Raw genomic sequence first — 25,026 nt, forward strand, 5'->3', positions numbered from 1 at the left:
CAGGAGCCTCCACTACCTGGAGCATGTATATACTTGTATTTAGGTCTCTGACCAAATGCTAATTGATGCTTTCATCTCTGGTACTTTGTACAGATGGAGAAATGTCCCCATCAGTGCCCAGCCTCTGCAATGTCTGAGTAGCACCAGCCTCCAATCAAGTCCTGGTTTTGCCATTCGATGGTTGTTTGCCATTGGGTTAGATTACCCAGCCTTACTGAGCCTTCTGATCTTTTTTTTTTTTTTTTTTTTAATTTTTATTTATTTATGATAGTCACAGAGAGAGAAAGAGAGTCAGAGACACAGGCAGAGAGAGAAGCAGGCTCCATGCACCGGGAGCCCGACGTGGGAATCGATCCTGGGTCTCCAGGATCGTGCCCTAGGCCAAAGGCAGGCGCCAAACCGCTGCGCCACCCAGGGATCCCAGCCTTCTGATCTTGATCCCCCAGATGGAAAAACAATGGTGTGGTTATCTCCCGCGATACTAAATTAGCTAATACGTGTTTGTGTTCAGACTGAAGCCTGGAGCTCTGTGAGTGCAAACCATGGCTATTGCTACAGTGAATGTGGTGTGACAATAGTGATGCCCACCGGTGATAGTAGCTTTCAGAGGTGTTGGTTTTACCTCATCGAAGTCAGCAATGATCTCATTCAGCAGGCGCAGGCATTCCACTCCTTGGTTATTCATTTCAGTCTGAGAGTAAAAGTCAGCAAACCCCGGGATGGAGGCGAACATCACCCCGACGGCATCATAGGATTGAGAATACAGTTCCTGGACATACAGACACACAGAGAGAGCCAGAAACAGTCAGTAGAGGCAAGGTTCTGCAGTGATGCTCCCCGTGCGCACGTGTATGTCTACACCCACACACAGGTTACCACGGGAAGGACAGACAATAGGGTTCTGACACCATCATGTCCACATAGGACCACTGACAATTCATGGTCTCCAGCCCCGGGGTGGGGGGCCCGAGTTCTGACAGCACACCCCTTGTCCTTGGCTAGCTTCCTTCTCTGTTCCAGTAGCGAGTCCAAACCCTCACCCCGTCCCTAACTCCACTCCCCACTGGATTCCTCTCCAGAGATGATCTTGTCTCTTGCCTTTGTGGCAAATCTGAGGCTCTTGGGAGCCGCCCAGCTCTGTTCCAATACTCATCCTTGTGTCTACATTCATTCTTGTTTTCATCCCTTTTGCTTCAACTGCAGACAATGCCTGTTCCTGCTGCCAAAGGTCAATGTTTCTACCAGATGTGTCAACAGCCCCCGCTTCTAACTTCTTCAGCAACATCCTCCTGTGGTGATCCTTTTCTTTATTTCTTTACTCCTCCCTCACATCCCTCCCCCTCTCCAAATGTTCCCTATATGGAGAAGTATGACACACCCTGGATCCTGAACACACCTGTGACCACCCACCAGTCTCTCTTCTTCTTCATCCAAACTTCTCAAACTGGTTCCCTCCACTGCCCGTTGCCACCCTGGCAGTGTTCATTCACATATCAGCTGAGAGCAGGTCAGCCTGCCAGCCAAAGTGGAAAAAAATCACTACACAGGTACTGGGTTGTGTCCTTAGGGACACCTGTGCAGGTTGGTGTGCTCATCACTAGCAAGACCATGAGCCTCTTGACTTCCCTTGTTTTGGTGATGCTGCATCTGTGTTCCTTATTCCTGGCTCCTTCAGAGATGCCTTTTTTTGGGGGGCTTGTCTCCCATCTGAAGTGTAGGTGATTGCTGTGGTTCTGTCCTTGACCTACTGCCTGGGCCAATGTTCATACATTTACGGGCCATCTTATTTATTCTCAACCTTTCACCAACATTCAGGTGGGACAGACTCTGAACAAGAGTCTTCAAGTCAGCTTCAAGTCAGCTCCTGTTCCCGGGCTCCCAGCTTCTGGGCCCCACGCTGGGTTGTCCTCATACTCCTCAAGCTATAAATGTTGGATGTTTCTCCTCTCCCCCCAAACCTGATCCCTCATTCCCTCAGTGCTACCGAGTCATCAAGGTTAGAGATGCTCAGAGATGCCTTGACCCCTTCTTCCCCATCACGTCTGGATTCAATACATTGGCAAGTTCTGCTGGCTTTCTTCATCTCAAGTATTTTTTTTTTTTTCTGCTCCTCCTGCCATTGCTATTTATCAGGGCCCCTGGTTTTCCTCCCCACGCTGTGTTCCCTGACTCATCTTGTCCCATCCAAAGGCATGTTCCCTGTGGTGGCTGGAATGATCTTTTAAACACAGAACACTGACCATGTCTCTCCCATTCCTAAAACCTTCCAGTGGCTCATGATTGCCCTCAGGATAAAGTGCAAACACAGCCGCATGACGCAGATTCATAGACTCATGCCCTCATCTCCACCCTTCTCTTCAGCCTCTACTGCCTGTGAGTCCCTGCATTGGACCTCGTGTTCCAGAAACACCGAAGCATTGTGCTCCTGCCTAGGCACGGTCGCAGATGCTGCAGGTGTCCTGAGCTCCTCTCACAGAAGTCCCCCTGTGGGCCCTTGCATCGCTTGGCATGGAGCTTTCCTCTGGCCGCCAGAGGGCACTCTGCCCGCGGGAGCAGTGGGCTCACCGCTCCAGGAAATTAATGCTCCTCAGAGCTGCTCTCAGCCAGTGGCTTATGGTCCTCAGCTCCTTCATCCCCTGGGCCAGAGAGCTGTGAGGTAGGCTTTCTACACGCTCCCGAATTCCCAGTGGGATTGAGCTCCAGGCGCCCCCACCCAGAGGTTATGAGTCTGATAATTCAGCCCTGCCTTTTCTTCCCACTCTCCTGCCTAACTTTGGCTTCCTGGGACCACCTCTAAGTGAATTATTTTCACCCAAATCCTTGTCTCAAAGTCTGCTTCTGGAAGAGTCAAACGAAGACACACACACACCTTCTTATCTCACTTGAGTGCTTTTTATTCCTACTGTCTGTCCCTTGATGGGACATGTCCTTCCTTCCTGAAGTTAGCCTCCCTAGCTAGGCTAACTCTTATTTTCTGCCTTCATTAGCCACATAGATACAATGTCTTTTGCAAACCTTCCCGGACCCGCAGATGGGGTCAGGAGGCTGAGTACAGCCTGTGGACTGGATTCCATATCCCTGGCTGCCTGAATTATCACCTACTGCTTGTCTCTTCCTTTAGTGTGAATTCCATAAGGCAAAAACCCCATACCATTCATCTTAGTCCAGTTCTAATCATCTGGTTCATATTTTTTGGGATGCCATAAATTATAACCCCCACTATAATGCATGCTGTCCATAGGGTCTGGTACAAGGCAAATGCTCTAAACTGTTGGAATTAATGCCTCCCTGGTCTTTGCAGGAAACATCAAAGATTATGAAGTGCTTTCATATGAATCCAATGATTTAATTCTTGCAATGGTCCCGTGAAGTAGGCACGATTCTTATTGCCACTTTCCAGATAAGAAAATGAGAGAGAGACAGAGAGAGAGAGGAGTAAAGATGGTGTTTTGGATCATACAACTAGCAGTGGAAGAACCAGGGCTGGAGGACCTCCAGGGTCCTCCCCACTCTGCACACTTGGGCTTGTCTCATCTGGTTTCCACGCACTCCATCTGAGAAAGATGGTGTCCCTGATTCAAGATCAATCAGTCTTGAGCTTCCAGAGTGGAGGAATCTGAATGAATGCCTTTGCTGGTTCTCATCCAAAAGAGCACAGGCTGGTGGTGACTGGCAGCACTGGGTTGGGTTGGGCAGGGTGTAGGGAGTGCAGGTTGTGGTCAGGGAGCAGAGAAAGGGTACAGGGCTTTCTAAGTGTGGCCATTCACCTTGGCCTTGAGCAATGCAGTGATACCCCAGGAAAAGCCTGACTCCCTACTTTCTCTGATTCCTCCAATTGGCTGTGATTTGGAGAAAAAAAAACCTGTCTCTTATGTATTATATCACTTTGTTCAGGCTGCCCTCACAAAGTGCCACAGACTGGGTGGTTTAAACATCAGAAATTTATGTTCTCATGGTTCTGGAGGCTACAAAGTCTAGGTTCAAGGTGTCTGCAGACTTGATTTCTCCTGAGGGCTGTCTCCTTGACTTTTTTCTCCCTGTATCCTCACATGGTCTCCCTGCTGTGTATGTCTGTGTCCTAATCGCCTCCTCTTAGAAGAACGCAGTCAGAGTCGATTAGAGCCCTGCCCTAATGGCCTTGTTGGAACTTAACCACCTCTTTAAAAATCCTATTTCTAAATACAGTTGCATCCAGAAGTCTCGGGGGTTAGGACTTTAACATATGAATTATAGGAGACAAAATTCAGCCCATAATGCTCCATTATTTCTATTTTCTGTTTCAAACAGAGAGACAAGAGAAAACCCTACCAGAGCCCTCTGAAACCCCTTCCATGACACAGTGGGCCAGCTCACCTGCCATGTCTGCCTGGTGATATATAAATGCTGCTGTGGTATAAAGGCCGGTCACCAGGGGTTTCTCATCATCATTTATCTGCTGGAATGTTCTCACCAATCCTAGCTCCTGCCACCCTCTTCTTAGTTTCACTTCTCAGCCTCTGCCAACAACCAGAATGCTCCGATTGCTTATATAACACAAATAATGCTAATAATATCAGCTACATCTATGGAGCGCTTCCCGCACGACAAGCATCACACAGGATGCTGCACACACATCATCGCACTGAATGCTCGCAAACCTCAGGACCTAGATACGGTAAAGATCCTGGTTTACTTGTGAGGACATTGAGGCATGTTGCAGTTAAGTAATTTACCCATGACCTGCGGTTGTTAGGAGACAGAGTTGGAATTCACACCCGCCCAGGGAGTCTGCCCAGAGCTCATACTGCTGCTACTAATGCTAATAAGCAAACACCAGGACCATAGCCATCACCGCAATAACAACAATAATAATCAGGATGGTGCCTAGGAATAAATGTCACTGGGACTGGAAATTGGACCCAATAAGTCCCTCTGAATGGATGGTTGATTTAACACGAGGTATTGGGGTTCCTAGGGCATAAACTCCAAGCCCTGTGACCTGAGTTCAGATCTCAACTCTGCTGTTTCCTATTGGAGGATGGAGGGGTAGGACTGGGGTGGGAGGAGGCTCATTCCTCTCTGCCAAATGTTATCAGGAGAAGAGAGTGGCCAGAAGGAACCAAATCCAGGGCACTGGCTTTCAAGCACACTAGGTGGCCTAACTATACTGAACCCACCTTGCACCGGGCTGCGTTGGGCACTTCATGTGTTCTCACCTGATTTAATTCTCACACCAACTCAGCAAGGTCTGCATTATTTCCCATTAATCAGAGGAGGATATGTGCTCACAGAGGTTGGGTAAGCTGTTCTAAGTCACATAGCTAGTTATTAGCAAAGATGGAATTTGTGCTGCACACAGAAGAGGTGAGGGGTTTGGAGGGGCCATGGAAGAGCTCTAGTCACCTGTCTACACCTTTAAAGACAGCCCCAGGGATGCCTGGGTGGCTCAGCGGTTGGGTGCCTGTCTTTGGCTCAGGTCATGATCCCCGGATCCGGGATCGAGTCCTGCATCAGGCTCCCTGCGAGGAGTCTGCTTCTCTCTCTGCCTATGTCTCTGCCTCTCCTCTCAATCTGTGTCTCTCATGAATAAATAAATAAATCTTAAAAAAAAATAAAAACAGCCCTGTTGTTCTACTCTCCCCAGTCGACTGCTTTGGATATGCCATCTGTTTTTGTTGTTGTTGTTGTTGTTATTTTGGGCTCAAAAAAAAAAAATAAGAGCACTGTTAACTGGGGAGGGATTGATGAATATAGAAGAGCTATTATTGTTCTATCATCCTCTGGTCTGGGCTTCGTAGAGGGTTTTGAGCATATGTGCACTCCCTGGTCTGCCCAGATATCAAGATGAAGACTCAGTCGGCTCTTTGTCTGGGGAACCCAGACCTCCCTGATTCCAGGTCCTGTGTTTCTTATACTGAGTCAAGCCACCTCTCTGCCAAGGAGAAGCCATGTCTGAGGCCTATTGACTTTATTAGTATCCTCAGGTTTCTGTGCCAACATCACCACCTTGGAGAGACCCTCCAGTGTCCACTCCCTACCCCCTTCACTACTCTGTTCTCTTACTCAGCTTCTTCTGTCCTCAGAGGACTGATCACTCCTGGGTACCAAGCTGCATATTTATTCATGTTCATGTCTATCTGCCCATGCAAACGCATGCTCCATATCACAGTTTGACCCCCAGGACCTAGAACAACACCTGGCATGGGGGTTCCCTCAGTAAATACTTGCTGAATTTGAGTGAATGAGTGAATGAGTTGGGTCGGTGGGAGACTAGGCTCAGGAAGGAACCAAAAAGATGACAGCTCACACTGATCAAAAATAACAGCGACAACCCGATGTGCTTCTAAAAGGTGCCAAGCACCATTTAGACACTTTGTGCATAGTTACTCATCGAAACATAGCAATCAGAGCAAGTTGGGAAGGATTGTTGCCTTGCAGGTGAGGAAAGTGAGGTCCAGAGAGGTTCATCACTTGCTCAGTTCCAGAGGTAGTGAGAGGAGGAGCCAAGATTGAATCTAGGGCATCAGGCTTTTGAGAGCACCACATGGCCTTTCAATGCTGAACCCACCTGGCACCAGGCTGTGCTGGGCACTTCATGTGTTCTTACTCAATTTAGTTCTCACGCTAAAGTCAGCAAGATTGGAATTGTTTCCTCATTAATTGGATTACAAAATGGATTCAGAGAGGTTGGGTGAGCTGCTCCAGGTCATACAGCAGGCGAGCGGCAGAGATGAAATTTGTGCTATCTGGACTTTGCAGCACCTGGGACACCTGCTGTCATTAGTGTCCTTTCTACAGGTCTTAAAAAAGCTACAATGAGCAAGCAGGTTTCCCAGGACTGAGCAATAGCAATAGCCAGGTTGGAGTATTGGTGAGAAAGTCCCTGCCCTGGGGTGATGAGCACCATTCTAAGTCAGAAGTCCAACAGAATGTAGAAGCTGCCAGAACCTTTGTGGGGTGCAACAGCCAGAACCCACTGGACAAGATGTCCCAGGGGGTGAGGCTTTGCCCACCTGTATTTAGCTCGCTTTTCACTGCTGCCCCTTCTCTCCCATCCTGCCCTCACAGCAATGTGGCACAAAACACAAAATCTAGCTTTGAAGGTGAAGCAGACCTGGGTGTGAATTCAAGCTCACTACTCACTAGCGTTGTGTTCAGACTTCTCTGAGGCTCAGTTTCTTCTTCTAGGAAATGGGGATAATCATTCTTATTGCCTTACCGCTCACATCTGTGAGCTGTGCTGCAGCCTCGCGGAGGCTGGGACCCACACTCAAGATGTCCAAACCCCAATCAGACTCTCAGAGGTTTGTATTGTAGTTCAGATTTGTAGCGGGAAGAGAAGCTAAGGATGCCTCTCGCAATAACACAGCAGGGCACTGGGAGTTCCTGAAGATCACAGCAGTCCCGCCTCTGCCTGTCACCCCTTCCCATGTCACATTACTCTGTCACACACACACACACACACACACACACACACACACACACACACCCTAGTCTTGCCAAACCCCTACAGGCCACACGGTAGGGGCAGTGCAGCACAGAGGGAAGAAACCCAAGGGACTGGACTTGACTCACAGCTTTGCTTACATAGAGGGTATGTCATGGCCTTCTCTGAGCCTCCATGTCTTTGTCAATAATATGGGGGTGGTGATCTCTCCTCTTAAGACTATAACTGAAATGAAAGATCCTTGACATTACTTGCCTATCTCAGTACCTGGCTTGCAGCAGGTGTTCGGTAAATAGTATTTATAGTGCTAACATTCTCTAGGCCATGTCAAAGCTTGGTGGCTAAGACTGGTCAAGTGTGAACTCCTGAAATAGTTAAAACCTCAAAGAAGCATGACAAGACAGTTGACTGAAAATATCTTCTAGGATTAAGGCCGAACTGGTCATTTATTTTGCTCAGTGGAGGTTTGGCCTGGACAACAGCTGATGGCTTGGAGCCTCAGCAGCTCTGGGAAGTTCTCTCCTTCTCTAGAGAAAGCCAGCAAATTCCTGCTTTCCTCCTCTGATCCCAGTACCTTATTGTTTTGGTATTTTAACCGAAAAGTAGTTCTGTTTCCATCTCTCTTCTGGTTTTTCCTCTGACGGCTCGTGTTTCACCTGCTTCTTTGGGGGTCCTGCCCGATGCACATCACTAATCTCTCTGCTTCCTTGTCAAGAAGCTCTTGCGGCAAAGGGTTTCCTGACCCTAGGGAGGCTTGAGAAAACCAGGCCTGAAGCTGATTCTAGAGAGCTCCATCTGTCGAGTGGGGTGGGTGGTGCTTCGACATGCATCCAGGAGACCTTCAGGACCCGGGTGCATGAAGATTATTCAAGCAGCAGCTTTCTCATCCCTTTCACTTCTCTTCCACTGATCTTGCTGTGGAGGCTTCGGTGAGAAACGGATCCTGGGGGTTTCTTCTGATTCTACCCTCAGGCAAGGGTCATGCACCCAAATGTCTTCAGTGGATCAGCCGGTGACATCAGCGATAACATCTCACCCACATAGAGAGAGACGTTGCAGAGCCTGCTCCATGTATACACAGAAACACGTGCGCAGTGGTATATAAAACTCAAATCTCAATCCAGTCTCGCAATGGCGCTCACATTAAGGCCATCTTAGAGATGAGGCCCCTGAGGCCGGGGAGGCCCTGCGTAGACTTCATGGTGCAAGGCAGTCTGGGTAGCCTGGTGCTCTGGGGTAGCATGGTCTCCATTCTCCTGTGCTCACATGAGGGCAGCAGGATTCTCCCAGAGGTCAGGACCAGTGTGTCCAACTGCACCCCTCCCAACACCACTCCCTCCCGGCCGGACCAGCCTGGGCTCACCTCGTTGTCCCGGTCTTTCTCCAGGAAGTGGCGGGCTACGTGGCTGGGTAGAATGTTCCGGAGCATGTTCTCATTGTGTTCTCTTAGCTCTTTCATCTCGTTGATCTCCTCTTTGGCCTGTACTCGCCAAAGGAAGTCAAGGCGGGCTGTGTACTCCAGCTGTCGTGCATGAGAGAGAAAGAGAAGGAATGAGTGAGCTCTGGGGTGGGGGATACACAGTGTGAGAGGGGGAGAAGGCTTCTCTGGAATCCTTCACAAACAAAACAGAGCCCGAGCCGAACATTCGGAGGGGCATTTTGCCTGAGGCCCAGGGATCCAACGGTGATTAGACTCCACAGGGCTTCCTAACATAAAGGCACCTGTGCTTTTGTGATTATGTAACTATCTGGGGATGTGTGTGTTGTCTACTAGATCGTAGGTGCTATGAGACCAGGAGTCCCTTCACTGGCTCAGTGACACCCTTACTGTGGAGTACCATGCCCGGCGCAGGGGAGATCCTCTGTCAATATTTGTTGACTCCACAAATAATAAAGCCAGCTAACACCCAGATGGTGCTTGCTATGTGCGAGCTATTATTCTAAGCAATACACATTTCTTCACTCCTTTCATCACACAACAACCCTGATAGGGAGGTATCATTATCCATCCTTATTTTGCAGATGAGAAAGTTAAAGCAAACAGGGTTGAGTGACTTGACCAAAGTCACACAGTAGTTAGTGGGGAAGCCAGGATAGGAGTTAACTCCAGAGTCCAAGGCCAGAGTCCGAGCTCTTCATCACTATGCAAGAGGAAGAAAGGAATAGAAGGATCGTGGATTTTACATTGTGCCACAGATGTGGCTTAGAGTCCTGGTCCCACATTCAAATGCTGTAACCTGGACTAGTGACTTCGTTAGAGATTCCTCATCTCTAAAGCTGATATGGACACCAGAGACCACGCAGGACCGGAAGAAGAATTATTTGGGAAGTTACAGAGAAGGCATGTGGCTCACAGTAGGTTCTCAATGCATAGCATTACCTCCCTTGTGTCTTAGTATCTCGGTATTGGAGAGTGGACAGCTTCCTTTTTATTTTTTTTTAAAGATTTAATTTATTTATTCATGAGACACACAGAGAGAGACAGAGAGAGAGAGACAGAGAGAGAGAGAGAAGAGAGAGGCAGAGACACAGGCAGAGGGAGAAGCAGGCTCCATGCGGGAGCCTGATGTGGGAGTCGATCCCAGGACTCCAGGATCATGTCCTGGGCCAAAGGCAGGTGCTAAACCGCTGAGCCACCTGGGGATCTCCAGACAGCTTCTTTTTTAAAGAATCTCCAAAACCATATTTATCACAGCTTGGGGGATGCCATTCTTTCCAAGTATTTAACTGTCGGAATGGACAACATGCTGCACGGCCAAACACGTGGTCAGACGCCCTGAATTCAAGGATCAAAAACATTCAGCTGGTTTCTTTCCTTTGTGTTATGTGAAAGCCTCAGTGGATGGTAAAAATTTGGAAAGACAGAGGCACAAGATTATTCCTTCAGCAGAATTTGTAATAGCAGAAGCTTGAAACAACCCCAGTGCTCATTTTGTTGGCTGAATAGACTATTGTACATGGCTATAAAATAAAAGGGGGGCTGCTTCTCTCTGCTTTGATGAACTAGTCTCCAAGTGGAGAAAAGCATGTGTAGTATGCCACCTTCGAGCTACTAAAGGAGCAGCTAGAGGGTATTATGCTAAGTGAAGCAGAGAAAGATAAATACCATAGGATTTCACTCGTATGTAGAATTTAGGGAACAAAACAGATGAACATAGGGGAAGGGAAGGAAAAATAAAATAAGATAAAAATAGAGAGGGAGGCAAACCATAAGAGACTCTTAATTCTAGGAAACAAACTGAGGGTTGCTGGAGGGGAGAGGGTTGGGGGGATGGGGTAACTGGGTGATGGGTATGGAGGAAGGCATGTGATGAGATGAGCACTGGGTGTTGTCTGCAATTGATGGATCACTGAACTCTACCCCTGAAACTAATAATACACTGTATGTTAACTAAACTGAATTTAAATAAAGAATTAAAAAAATAAAAGGGAGCATCTACTTCTCTCTTTCTCCATATATTTTTCTTTATTTATTGGAAAGTTGAAGAATAAAAAGTCAAACATAAAAACTCATTACTGAAGAGATGAGGAAGGAAGGGAAATAGGGATAGAATTTTAAGTTTTAAAATTCTTTTTTTAATTAATTAATTTTATTTTATTTTATAAATTTATTTTTTATTGGTGTTCAATTTGCCAACATATAGAATAACACCCAGTGCTCATCCCGTCAAGTGCCCACCTCAGTGCCCGTCACCCCCACCTCCCACCCACCTCCCCTTCCACCACCCCTAGTTCGTTTCCCAGAGTTAGGAGTCTCATGTTTCGTCTCCCTTTCTGAAATAAGTCAATCGGAGAAGGACAAACATTATATGGTCTCATTCATTTGGGGAATGTAAAAAATAGTGAAAAGGAATAAAGGGGAGGGGAGAGAAAATGAGTGGGAAAGTTTTAAAATTCTATCTTGTTTCATAAACTTGGCTGTAGAATCGTGGAAACATTTTACTTAATTATAAATTAAGTTTACATAGATGTTAAAAAAAACTGTAAAAAGAAACACGCAGACAAACAAATGAATCTACACATATAACCATGCCGCGAGGAGATATCCCAAATATCTTAACACAATAATTTGATGACACATTTGTAGAGGGAACTATTCTGAGGATAAAAAGAACTCCAAGAGGATCTTAAAAGGATCTTAAAACTGTTTACAACAATTGTATTGTAGGTGGTAGTGTCTGTATCATTACTCTTAGACTACTGCATGTGAATTGCAGGATAAAGCAAATGGGTAATTGTATTGATGTCACTGAGAACTGGTATTTCTGGGAAGGGAAAAAAGAAGTGCAGATATAAAGGATATAAAACTGATGGGTCTAAGACAAAAGCCAGTAAGTATCACTATGAATTCATGGTATATATATATTTTCTAGGTTGGCCCACTGATATAAAAGCCTAGTCAATAGGGGCAGCTGGGTGGCTCAGTGGTTGAGCATCTGCCTTTAGCTCAGGTCGGGAGCCCAGGGTCCCGGGATCTAGTCCTACATTAGGCTCCCTGCAGGAGCCTATGTCTCTGCCTCTCCCTCTGCCTATGTCTCTGTCCCTCTCTCTGTGTCTCTCAGGAATAAATAAGTAGAATATATTTTTTAAAGCCTAGAAATAATGAAAATCTAGCAGCAGTGGGAACTCCCAGTGTCCAGCCTGTGGTTTCCAAATGTCAATTGCTACAAAAATGAGCTCGCACTCTTTGCAGAAATGGCCAAAGTTTAGGGCAGAACATGTACAAGTCTGGACCATCTTTTCACACCAGAGAGTAAGAAGACTCCCAGAAACTATGGGGGTTACGTGAACAGGCCGTCACATGTCAAAGATGTGACAAATTGAGCTTTAATAAGGATAATGATTGCAATAGATTGAAGCACAGAGAATACAGTAGCATGTGAGAGGTCAGAATGACACTTAAGACACGAGCTCTTTGATCATCTCTGGATGGTGTTTGGGGACAGATTGACTGGGAAACTTATGGGGAACACAGTGACAGAGAAATAATTAAGTATTTATCCTGACTTTGTTTTATGAGCTGCACTTGGAGGAGTAGACTCTCCTTCAAACTGTATTCTCTCTAATGACTTAATGGAGTATTGATAGAATCGAGGTATCATCACCTATGAAATAAAAGAACAAAGGCTATTCCTGTCAATAGCTGCTAATAAAAAAATATGAGCAGATATTACATGCCTGATAACAATAATCCACAAAACCAACCAAAAATATGTTTATTTTTGTAGAAAAAAAATTGAACCTGAATCTCAACAAGTTTCTAAACATAACTACCAATGCAGGAAAAACAATGGACAACAGACTGTGTTTAATGCCCCAAGAGGATGCAAACTCTAAACTGGGAAGCATTATAGAAGTTAGATGACTCTCACCAAATATTGCCAGAAAAAAAGATATGGAGAGTAATCTTATAAATTAACAGACAAATGATATCAACCAATGGCAATACACAGATTTTCTTTGCAACCCAAATCAAGTAAATACACTTAAAAAATATAATTATAAACCAATTAAGAAATTGAACCAGGGCCTAGAGATTTGACAATGTTAAAGAAACAGCATTTTCTTTTTCTAAAGTGTCTAATAGCATTGTGATTAGGTTAAAATTCTCTATCTTGATTAGATGTATATTGAAACATTTACAGATGAAATAGCAGGACATCTGGAATTTGCTTCAAAATAATTGGGAAGGAGAGATGAGCAAAAAGAATAGGGAGACAGGCAAGAAAAGACACAGGAGTTCATGATTGTTGAAGTTGTGAGATCATTATGCATTTCATAAGCTTTTGTATAGGTTTGAAATGTTCCATAAGAACAAAAAGTGAGTGGAGGCAGCAGGTTGCACAAAAGAATGCTGGTCTTGACTGTTTAGCTGTGTGACCTTGGGAAAGTCATTTGACTTCTTGTATTTTGGTTCCCCTTTGAAAAAATAAGGATAATAGTCTCCATTGTGTCTAGTCCAAGAGGCATGGATTATTATATGGATTTATTATGTGAATCAAATCACATGATTACATGCAAAAGAATTCTGAAATGTCTAAAATATAGATTTATAAAATACTACTGCACTTTAAGGCAACAGTGGATAAGGTCAGATCAAAGCTGTGCTTTAGCTTTTTCCCCTCCAGATTCAAGAGCATCAAATTTTAATTTGTCAAGTTGCAGGACAGTATTTTTTTATCTGAATGAAATGTTTTGTTATCTCCCTTAAAAATGCATGATTGGTTGAAGCAGGAGATCGTCTTTTATTTATTTTCTATTGAAAACCTTTCATCTGATTGAATTCAACTTGGAAACACAGGGAGGGAAATCTGGAGTCCTACAGTTGATTTCAGCTAGGATTTCCCAGTTACAAGAACACGTTTTACATGTCAGCCATGTGACGGCTGGTCACTGCGTTGAAGGGATGTCCATCAAGAGACTCTCATCCGAGTACAAGCTCTGCCTCTTGACAAAGCAAGTCTCAAGCAGGGAGGCATCGCCTATTATTAAATGCCTGGGGAAGGAAAGTAAGCCTTTCCAGCTTACTAAAGGTCTAGCATATAGTGCACCTACTACGAGCACGGTGCTGGGTGTATGAAGATGTGTGAAACTCTTCCTTTGATTTGCTCTCAGCTCATTGGTCAAGGGAGAAAAACAAGAGACAGGTGAACATGTTAAGGAAAGAGATAATTTCAACACAATGGTTAGAGCAGATGTGGACAGCACAAGGAAGGCATGGGCAGTGAGTTTCTTTCTTTCTTTCTTTCTTTCTTTCTTTCTTTCTTTCTTTCTTTCTTTTCTTTAATATTTATTTATTTATTCATGAAAGACACACACACACACACAGAGGCAGAGACATAGGTAGAGGGAGAAGCAGACTCCCTGTGGGGATCCTGATGCAGGATCCACTGAGCCACCCAGGCAGTGAATTTTTTTTTTTTTCAGGCAGTGAATTTTTAAAAGTGAAAATTCCTTAGCATTTGGTCAAGAAATGTCAACTGACATGGAAGTGCAATCTCCTTCTTGATTTTCATCAAACCATTAGGGAAGTGGCTCTATGAGAAGAGTACCAAAGGAATGAACACATATTATTCATAAGCTTTGTGCCAGGCTCTTAGCACATAAGGAGAGCTAATGCTGGTCCAGCTCTTGCCTTGGACCAGGCACTGTTCTAAAAACTTCCTATACACTGAAGCTCATTAGATACTGTATTATTCCCATTTCACAGGTGAGGAAATGGAGTCACAGTAAGGCAAAGTCAGGGCATTCTGATGCCAAGCTATGACTCTTGACCCCTGTGCTATATGTACTTGACCTCATGGAGCCATTCTCCAACTCCAAGGCAACAACTATCATCCTTTTCTCCTTACAAGTAAAGAAATGGTGGTTCTTGGGCCTTGAGTTTCTCAATGTCAGTCATCCTCCCAGCGACATTGCTGAGACTCAAATTTAAGAATATGTGGTTCCAGGAGCACCTGAATGGCTCAGTTGGTTATGCATCTGACTCTTGATTTCAGCTGAGGTCATGATCTCAGGGTCATGAGATTGAGCTCCACATTGGATTCCATGCTAGGTATGGAGCCTGCTTGGGATTCTCTCTTTCCCTCTCTTCCCCACTACATGCTCTCTCTCTTTCTCTATTTCATTCTTTCTCTCTCTCTAAAAAAAAGGAATATTTAGTTCTAATGCTTGGATCTTTCCTTCTAAGTCACACAGTCCTGGTGCCTGTCTTTATCTGACCCAGAAGTAAGTGGCTGAAGACTTAATCTCTGTCCCCATCCATTGGTGTGTCTTCCTCTGCCATAAATGGAGCCCCTGAGGCAAAGCCCACACCTCAGGGCTGCAAGGGAACCAGGCAAGGTGGTAGACATGTGACTGCTCTCTCTTTCCGATGTTTAGAATGCTCACCTGCCTTGGAGGAGGAGGAAGTGATGGCATCTCACTTCCACATATGTGCAAGATGAAATTTCCCAATTGTTCACTTATATAACTCCCTCTGTCCCTCTGGTGATGTCTAATTACCAGGCTGCTGCTGTGCACCATGCAGCTATGGGCATTATTCAACCTTTTAAAAAACTGAGTCACAAAGAAAAACTGGTAGAAACAGGTAGCAGACTCAGGAGTGGACAGACTGGGTTCAGAGAAACAGGAGCCTGACAAATGCTGTAGACAGACGATGCAGAAGTGATGCAAGTGACACCAAAAGCCTCCTCTGGTAGAGAGGGACAGGGACAGGTGTGGAGACAAAAGAGACCTGGAAGTTTTGGGTTCCTGTTGCTGTCTGGTGTTCCTTATTGGCTTTATGGCCTCAGTGACTTGGGACCAGATGTATAGTAATACTTTTCCTGTTTTCTCAGCGGCAGATCTGTTTTCCAAGTGAAACATTCATAGCTTCCAATTTTTGAAAACGTATTCTGTGTGCAAACTACTGGGATTTCTCATACAATCTTGTAACATTCTCATATAATCTTGTAACAACCCTATGAAGTAGAACCTGTTCTTAGCACACCTATTTTACAGGCAAGAGGAGTGAGACTCAGAAAATTAAGTAAATTGCTGAAGGTCGCATATCTACTAAGCGGCGGAGTTGGGGTTTGAATACTTCTCCCCAACATCAGAGCCTATAGACCTGTAACGCTACTATTGGGGGATGTGGTTATGTCATTTTAGAGCCTTTTGAAAGTTAAAAATTAGAAGGAGAAATATCAGATGTCACTTAAACACTCAGATCCTCACTATGCATGAATATACTCTTCCTTTATGCATAACCTTAACATGGTTAGGTTGTCTGTTTCCCAGGAAAACCAGAGAATAAAATACATTGAGTCAGAATGTTAAAAGGGTATTGAGAAAAGGCATTGTCAAAGCACAAAATAAAATTCCTTGAAATGACGGAAGAGGAGCACCTGGGTGGCTCAGTAGTTGAGCATCTGCCTTTGGCTTAGGTCATGATCCCAGGTCCTGGGATCAAGTCCCACATCGGGTTCTTTGCAGGGAGCCTGCTTCTCCCTTTGCCTGTGTCTCTGCTTCTCTCTCTCTCTCTCTCTGTGTCCCTTATGAATAAAAAAAAATAATAAAAAAAGACATGGAATATATGACCCCAGCTCTGACAGATAGCCAGAATTATCTAACTACAGGAGTTCTGGCGGTGGCTAGGTTTTGACATTTGGCTCAGTGTTTTGCCATAAATTCTGCTCACATTAAAAACCAAATCAACGACACACTGCAAGATTGAATGTCCTGGGCCATTGTGTTAGCTTCTCCAACTCCAAGCAGCAACTATCATCCTTTTCTCCTTACAGGTTAAGAATATTAACTTCTTTCTGTCTCCAGTCTAGAGAAGTGGTAAGGGTGGGCTCTGGAGAAAGATCTGGATTTGAATCTGGTCCTCCTACTGACTAGATGAGTAGCATGACTTTCGTCATCTGTAAAATGAGACTGGTAGTTAACTACCATTCTGGGTCGTTGGGAGGATGACATCAGATAATCCAGGCCCATGGTAGGAGCTTGATACACACTAACTCTTCCCCCTTGTCAAGTCTTTATATTTCTCTTTCTCCCCCTTGACTACATTTACCATCCCCCTTATTACATATAACTTTGTATGCATTTCTAGGTTCTAGGGGTTTGGGGCTGTTTCAGGGTTTCTCAGGGTTTATTACCTCCCCGTTTCCATGGTGATTTCTCAGTGCTAGGTTTCTATTTTTGCTCTAGCTGAGAGTCTTCCTGTTTTGTTTTCCCCCTTTTCTGGTTACTTTTTTTTTTTTTTTTTTAATGCATGCAGACCAGAGAAAGATGGACCAGGATCCAGGCCAGGGCAGTGAAGCTGGCTGGGCCTGGCTTTAGCAGGGAGAGAAAATCACCCCAGCTGATGAACACCGCAGCATCATGGTCTGAGTCCGCATGGATGGAAAGTCCTACTGGCTACAGCAGGTAACCACCTCCTCACCCCCTGGGGCAAAGCCTGGTATCACACTCCCATGCAGAATAGTTTCTTGTCCTTCCAAATCATGAAGTCCTCAGACAGCCTGATCCACACATAGCAGGTCCCTCATCCCATCATTTAGGGTTCGTCCAGGAGACTGGAACCTTTGGGGTCAGGGATGGGGTTTTGTACAGAGCCAGCCACAGCGCCCGCCCCAGACCCCGGCAGAGTAGAGGCTCATAGGCAAGTGGCATCAATACACTTTAGGCACTTTATCTGCTTAAACAAGTAAGTAATGAAGCACTTCCTATACTTATGTAAGGCAGTGTGGAAAATGCTGCACCTGAGAATCTCAAACGATTCTTCAAAACAGCCCCATTCAGGTGTTACTATCCTAATTTAGACCTGATCTCGGTTCAGGGAGACAAGCGACTTGCTTAAGGCCACAAACCGAGAGTCTGAGGTAGGACTGGAACCTGGGCCCAGCTGATCCTCAGACCTGCATGTTGACCTAGCACAGCACACAACTTCTCCAGCAATGATTTTATGTAGGCAATAATGAAATTGGGAGAGATCTCAGTTTGCTTCAGGCAGAAATTGAAAGCTTTTTTCCCCCCCTTCCTCGTAACAATGACCTCTTTGAAAGAGAACTACCTGAAAGGCATTAAAACCACCTGGCTTGCCAAATCATCTTCTCTAGGGTTTGGTTTTTGTTTTTGTTTTTGTTTTTGTTTTTAGGTGGTTCTTAATAGGAATCGATTCATTAAGAATCGCAACTTGCTGCAGGCAGCTGGTGGTCATTTGCTGCATGGAAGAGCAGAGGCCTCGCAGGCTGGTTTCAGGGCAATGGGAAACACCATGTAGCCGAGGGGGGTTAGAGCAAAATGTCAGATTACCTGCTGTCCGTGGTAAAACACAGCAAGCAGGAACATGGCCATTAGCAGCAGCGACGCCTCCTTGGTCCCCAGAAAATCTCTGTTGGAAGAAGAAAGGCAAGTGGTGGTATGGTTATAACCATGGAGGGACCCCAAGGAGACTCAATAGGAGACCAGGTTCAGGAAGGAGAGGGGAAAACAGAAAGGGGCAAATATTTGTTGAGCACCCAGTGGATGCTGTCTGAGGGTTCCCACATAGGCTGATTCAGAAATCAGCGGATTCTCAAAGGTATGAGGTCACACCTGGTGGCTGATGCTAGAGTCTAGTGTCTCAACAGCGCACTCACATTGATAACAATGTTTTCCCTTTGTGGGACACTTCCAGGCTTCAAAGAGCTTTGAAACTTTCTCATCACAAAAATCCGTGTGAAGACAAGGATCCCTTCCTTTCTCTTTAGATGCTATTCTCCTTCAGAGACAGGTACATGGTGCTGATGACATGGCCACCTCTGTTCTAAGTGCTTTCACTTAGATTCTTAAATCAATTCTATGAATTGGGGGCTATTTTAATTCTTTTATCAATTTTTAAAATTATTATATCAGTTCTGTGAGTCAGGCACTGTTATAATCCCCGTTTCAATTCTCGTATCTTTTAATAAAGTCTTTGTTCTCTGTGCGTCATCTCCTTCTGGACTGACACCCTTCCCCCCACCAAAATGCTCCATTCACAGTCCTTGTTGGGGCACAAGGTGAAGTGTTGCTGGTCTGGCCTGTCTTGAGCTCTTCCAGGAGACCAAACCAGGGGGCAACTGAAGATGGTCAGTGGCAAAAGTGTGGTTTTTTAATTTCATTTTACTATTTTTTAAATATTTATTTATTCATGAAAGACATACAGAGAGAGGCAGAGACACAGGCAGAGGGAGAAGCAAGGTCCCTGTGGAGAGCTGATATAGGACTCGATCCCAGGACCCTGGGATCACGACCTGAGCCAAAGGCAGACGCTCAACCACTGAACCACCTAAGTCCTCCTCTTCTGTCATCTTAAGGAATTATATTGTGAGCTCTGGCAGTGGACAGAGGTGATTTGTGGCAATAGAGAGTCACCTTGACAGGCTTCCATTGGCTAATGAAGAACACTCAGGATAAAAATGTTTTAGACAAGTCGTTTCTGGGGACATGAGACTTGCTTTCCATCACCTCCTTTCTCCGTCTCAGGCAATGCCCCCCTCAGCCACTCACCCCGGTGCTTGAGCCAAGTACAAAGGCAAACCTAGGAGTCAGCCCTCACCTCCTCAATATCCAAATCCTGTCTGCTCTTCTACTCCAATTACCCCCCAAGTCCTCCACTCTCTCCATCTCTACCTCTAACACCTGAGTCCAGCCACCATGAGTTCCAGTACCCCCAGTATTGCCCTCCACCATCTATCTACTTCCTACATGGTCACCAGAATCTTCTGTGTCATGAAAACCAGATCATGCCACTCTCTGTTTTATTGTCTCCTAACCACAACTCCAAACATGCACATACTCAGGAGTGACTTAACTCTGATGAGGCCTAAGGACACAGGGGGGGCTTCAGAGACGAGATGCAGTGAGTAGAGGGAGGCGTTGTGTGTGTGTGTGTGTGTGTGTGTGTGAACATTGATATGGTGGCACCCAGGTGGTCTCCGGCCTTCCTTTTCCTCTCCTTACTGGAGATAAGCAGGAGTAGCCCTGGGCTCAGGCAGTGGGGGCGTGAGCCCAGCTGCCAAGATCAGCCTCTTGCCTAACGTTTTTTAAAAGACCCTCCCAACTGATCCAGGGCGGGGCCCAGTCGGGCTGGGCAGATAGGACAGGAACTCAGGAACAGAAATGTGCTTTCTCCTGGGGAGCTCTTGTGCCTACAGGGACCCAGGGGGCCAGGATGTCTGTGGGCTGGCACAAGATTCAGATTTGTGAATTCCTAGTTCCATCTGCTTTTCCTCAGAGATAAGATGCTAATAATAGATGGTCCTCATTATTGTGTCTGCTGTCTGTGGCCTCAGTGATACAATTATTGAGCACTACTGTGTGTCGGGCACATGCTGGGATATGGAAAATGAAGAAGGCACATGGTCCTTGCCTTCAAAACAGTCCAGTAAAGGAAAGAAGCAAACACAGAGATCAGTTCATAACACAGTATGCTCCTTTGTTAAACTACATCCTGTTGCCATGGGAATACATGGGACGAGAAAGTAACCCAGGATGGGTGTCCTGAGAACACAGGGCTGAGTCTTCAAGGGTGATAAGACTTCCTAAAAGTAGGATGGGCTCTATAGGTGTGGGGCATATATCTTGCTTAGCTACCTGGTTTAAAAGCTGCCAGCATCTGTTACTGCACCTGGTGGTGATGCTTTAAACAAATCCCTTCTTTGCATAGATTCATTTGAATGGAAGACATCCTGAATTTAACTCCTCCTGAGTGCGCCCTGCCCGCCCTGCCCAAACTCCTGTTCTCCCACGCACTTCTGACATCCTTTCCTTTGGGATGTCAAAGACCTTTGTAAGGCCAGCAATTTATCACGTATAGCATACTTTCAAGAGAAAACACAAATATCTCTTGAAAGCAGAGGTCGACCACAAATAAGGAGCTGGCTAGATTCAGAGGAAAAGTAAGAGAAAATGATTATGAACGGTTTCTTAGTCTTTAAGCTTTATTTCGCATGGAAAAATGAGGGCCAGAGTCAAGATTGCAAAATATGCACAGCAAGTTGGTCAGGCCAAGGAATATACAGAAATGATTGTTATTTGAGTTTAGAAGGACTTTTTTTTTTCCTGGTAGCTTCTGTGATTCTTTGAAGAACTTCTAAGAGACCCAAATGACCAAAATGTGTATGAAGTTATAACACTTGCCTTGATAATGAGTGGCAGAGACTTAAAACCAGGGACATTTTGACTAATTTATTTATGCTAATAAAATCATGGAATTAATAGGACCATCTCCCTTTGCTAATAGAAAGGCACATAATTAAGTGAAAATACATGTAGAATAATATTCATTCTCAAAAGCTTTAACAGTCTTTAGAGAGCATCCTATCTGATGTCTCATAAAAATTAATGTTTAATTTGAGTGTTACTCATTACAGAAGTATTTATGCTAATGGTGTTAAATTTGGAAGCTAATATAAATTTACAAATAAGAAAATAAAGATTGTTCTTATGCCTACCACCCAGACAAAACAGTGGTTAATATTTTGGAGCTAATGAGGGGGCATTCTGGGTGGCTCAGTCGGTTGAGCGTCTGACCCTTGATTTTGGCTCAGGTCATGATCTCAGGGTCCTGGGATCAAGCCTCTGTCAGGTTCCATACTCAGGTGGAGTCTGCTTGAGGATTTTTCTCCCTCTCCCTATGCCCCTCCCCCAGGTCTTCCTCTCTCTCTCTAAGATAAATAAATCTTTAAAAAATATTTTGGAGGCAACTAAATGTCATTTCCTTTTCCTCCATGCAAAAATATGTTTACACATTTAGGATTCTATGGTTCCTACTATTTTCATGACCTACTTCTGTACTGTAGTATATATATTATGAAAATAATTCCATGTAATTAAATACTTCACAAGGCAAGTTTGGGTGGATCCATTCTATTCCACATTATGTATATAATAGACAATGTTGATAGCCCTTGTGTGGCTTTTATTTTATAGATTTAAGATTGAGGACCAGGGAGCAGCTGAGGTCCAAGCTCATACCACTGATTTGTATCGGGGCCAGGATGAGCATTTACATCTCAAGCGCCAAGTTCAGAGCTTTAGCCACCACGCATCTGATGCCAAATTCTTAGTTTAGCCATTAGCACTTTTTAAAAAAAGATCTTATTTATTTATTCATGACAGACACAGAGAGAGAGAGAGGTAGAGACACAAGTAGAGGGAGAAGTAGGCTCCATGTAGGGAGCCTGATGTGGGACTCGATCCCGGGTCTCCAGGATCAGGCCCTGCGCTGAAGGCGGCACTAAACCACTGAGCCACCTGGGCTGCCCTAGCCATTAGCTCTTGTTTCCCCTTTTGAAACTCAAAATAAACCAGCCAGTTTGAATGATGCTTTATTCTGTCGCTATGCTAATGACTACATTTGCAAAGTGCTGTTCTTATGTCATATCTGTAGTAACACTTTACATACATGTTCCTCTTTAATTGTCATCTCAGTTATTAAGATACTATTAGCCATATTCCAGGAAAGAAGAAACTGAGGCTCAGTTGTTCAATGCCTCACTCTAGTTCACTGGTCCAGTGAATGGTGAAGCCTGGCTGTCAATTGACATCTTAGTGATACTTTCCCAGTAGCTCCCATGCCTTCCTATATGCACTTACTTATAATTACTTGCCCCTAAGATCCTTGAAAATGAGAATAATGTCTGATTCATTCGTGAATCTTCAGGGTCTAGCAAAGGTGGGACATGTAAGTGCTTACGGGATGGGGAACATACTTTGTTTCAGGGTGATGGTGAGCAATAATCATAGAGGTTGTGGAGAGATGACACAGCTTGCTGTGAGTCAACAGTGGAAGATAATTCCCAAGTAGCTAATGCTTCTTTCAGTCATTTGTTTAATGTTTCACTCAACAAATTTTTAATTGGACACCTGCTGCCAGAGACTCTCCTATGTGCCAAAATTCAAGCACGAGTAATGGCTCTTGCCCTCAAAAGCTCCTACTCTAATGGAAGAGGAAGACAAGAAAATCAATGCTTGCAACACAGAGGGAGAAGTGCAATGATGAAAGATGATGGGCACTGATTAGAAAATGAGGAATGATCAGAGAGGGCTTTACTGTCCTTGAGTTGGACCTTGAGAGGGATGGATTGGAAATAGGGAGATGGACGCATCTGGCAGGGGAACGTGCAGATGCTCACCCATAGCTGGAACACAGGATGTATACATGGTGGTCTTTGGAGCTTCAGAAGGATAGATTAGGGGATTCATGGTGGCCAGATCAGGGACATGTGGAGTCCTTGAGAAATAGGGCTTTTTGCTTTTTAGAGGCAATAAAGAGGCCCTTAGAGAGAGTGTTTAGGTGGGGGTGGGAGTGAGGTGGGGAGTAGCAGAAGGAGAGACAAAATCCCAAATAGACTCCCTGCTGAGTATGGAGCCTGACACAGGGTTGGATTTCAGGACCCTGAGATCACGACCTGACCCAAAATCAAGGGTTGGATGCTCAACCAACTGAGTCACCCAGGTGCCCTGGAGCCCCTTCAGGGTTTTAAGAAGGATAATGAGTTGACCAGATGGCTCTGATGGCTTTGAGAGGGGTGAATCAGGATTGGGGGCTGGGGCAGCAGTTAGGTGACAGCCGCCAGAGATGAGAGTAAGGATCTTTCTAGAACAGCAGCATTTACGGCATGGAGGGGAAATGTAGGATAGTAATTGTTAATATTAATCCAGTGCTTGTTCTTTTTTTTTACTTTTTATTTTATTTATGATAGTCACACACAGAGAGAGAGAGAGAGAGAGAGAGGCAGAGACATAGGCAGAGGGAGAAGCGGGCTCCATGCACCGGGATCCTGACGTGGGATTCGATCCCGGGTCTCCAGGATCGCGCCCTGGGCCAAAGACAGGCACTAAACCGCTGCGCCACCCAGGGATCCCCCCAGAGCTTGTTCTATGCCAGGTCTTGTGCTAAGTTTCTGGGATCACATTTGAATGATCAGATATTCTTACAACATAGGAGCAAGCAGTCATTATCCCCACTTTACAGGTGAGAAAAACCATGCTTAGTGAGATCGTCACTTTTCATGAATTCCCTCGGGATCACACAGCTGGCTGATGGCAGAGCTGGGGTTTGACCCTAAATGCCTTACCTCCTAAACATGTACTCACACATGTTGTGATAGACTGCTTCCCTTAAGTCATGCTGAGAAAGATGAATCTCCAAAGATTGATAAGATACTGGGGGAGAGGGTGCCTCTCCTGTTTTGGGCTCAGCATCACCCACTGAGATGTGGAGTTGTCACTGAGAGGCATCCTGTGCAGACTGGGAGATGCTGGTCTGAAGCATTTGGGACCTGCTCGCTGGAGATGCAGTAGGCAACAGGTGTAAGGCTCTTTGCAGTCTCCTTTACAGGGGTACCTGGCCCCCAGCAACAACTAGCAGAATCCCATGAATCTATGTCAGGTCCTAAAATGTTGGCTAACTTCCCGACAGCATGAGCAGACTGCGGCTGCCAACTGGTTGCACAGTGGTTACTGAGCAGCTGATTTATAACACAGCGGACAGAGAAGGCTGAATGATTAGTTTAGATCTGCTGAGAGCCAGGTGTGAGTTGATACAAGACTCTCCAATGACTGACCCTGACTCAGAAAGAAACAGAAAAACACTCAGATGTCAGCAGCCATGAGCTTGGGATTGCATCGACACTTACAACCCTACCTAACAATTTCACTACAAGCTTTTCCTGAAGACCTCAGAACAGAATTCAGAACAAAGCCTCTCTCCTAAGAAGGAGGGAGGGGCTAGGAATGCACAGCTATGGATCACCTACTATGTGCCAGGCCTACCAGAGCCTCACACAGCCCCAGAGAGAGGAGAGCTATTCCATCTCACTGACTGGTAGACTGAGGCCCAGAGATGGGAAATGACTTCCTAATGCAACAGACTCTGGATCTGAAGCCAAAGCACTGGCTGGTCCATTAAAGCTGTGTTCCCCTTTGAACAACTAAATTGTAGCTGGTTTAATTTTATTTTTACCACAAATGTGGCTTATTTTGTTTGTACATCCCTTCGTCCTCTGTTTGGCCATGGGCTACCCATTGCCACTAACCATTTTACCTGATTTGAAACTGCCTTGACTTTCTTTGAACCCTGG

The 25,026-nt window shown here is 45.2% G+C and overlaps 1 protein-coding gene across 3 annotated transcripts in view; it reads right to left on the reverse strand.

Moving 5' to 3' along the window:
* Positions 1-25,026, reverse strand: part of ADCY8 (adenylate cyclase 8) — a 215,293-nt gene that overhangs the window by 9,057 nt on the left and 181,210 nt on the right. For all 3 annotated transcript variants that reach the window (XM_049092737.1, XM_049092736.1, XM_049092735.1), the window contains 3 exons: positions 18,230-18,308; positions 8,790-8,948; positions 623-769 (listed from right to left, as the gene is read on the reverse strand). In XM_049092737.1, the coding sequence (XP_048948694.1) occupies positions 623-769; positions 8,790-8,948; positions 18,230-18,308 (385 nt within the window). The remainder of the gene's footprint in view (positions 1-622; positions 770-8,789; positions 8,949-18,229; positions 18,309-25,026) is intronic.

The sequence above is a fragment of the Canis lupus genome, chromosome 13 (assembly GCF_003254725.2).
Source record: "Canis lupus dingo isolate Sandy chromosome 13, ASM325472v2, whole genome shotgun sequence".
Lineage (NCBI taxonomy): Eukaryota > Metazoa > Chordata > Mammalia > Carnivora > Canidae > Canis > Canis lupus.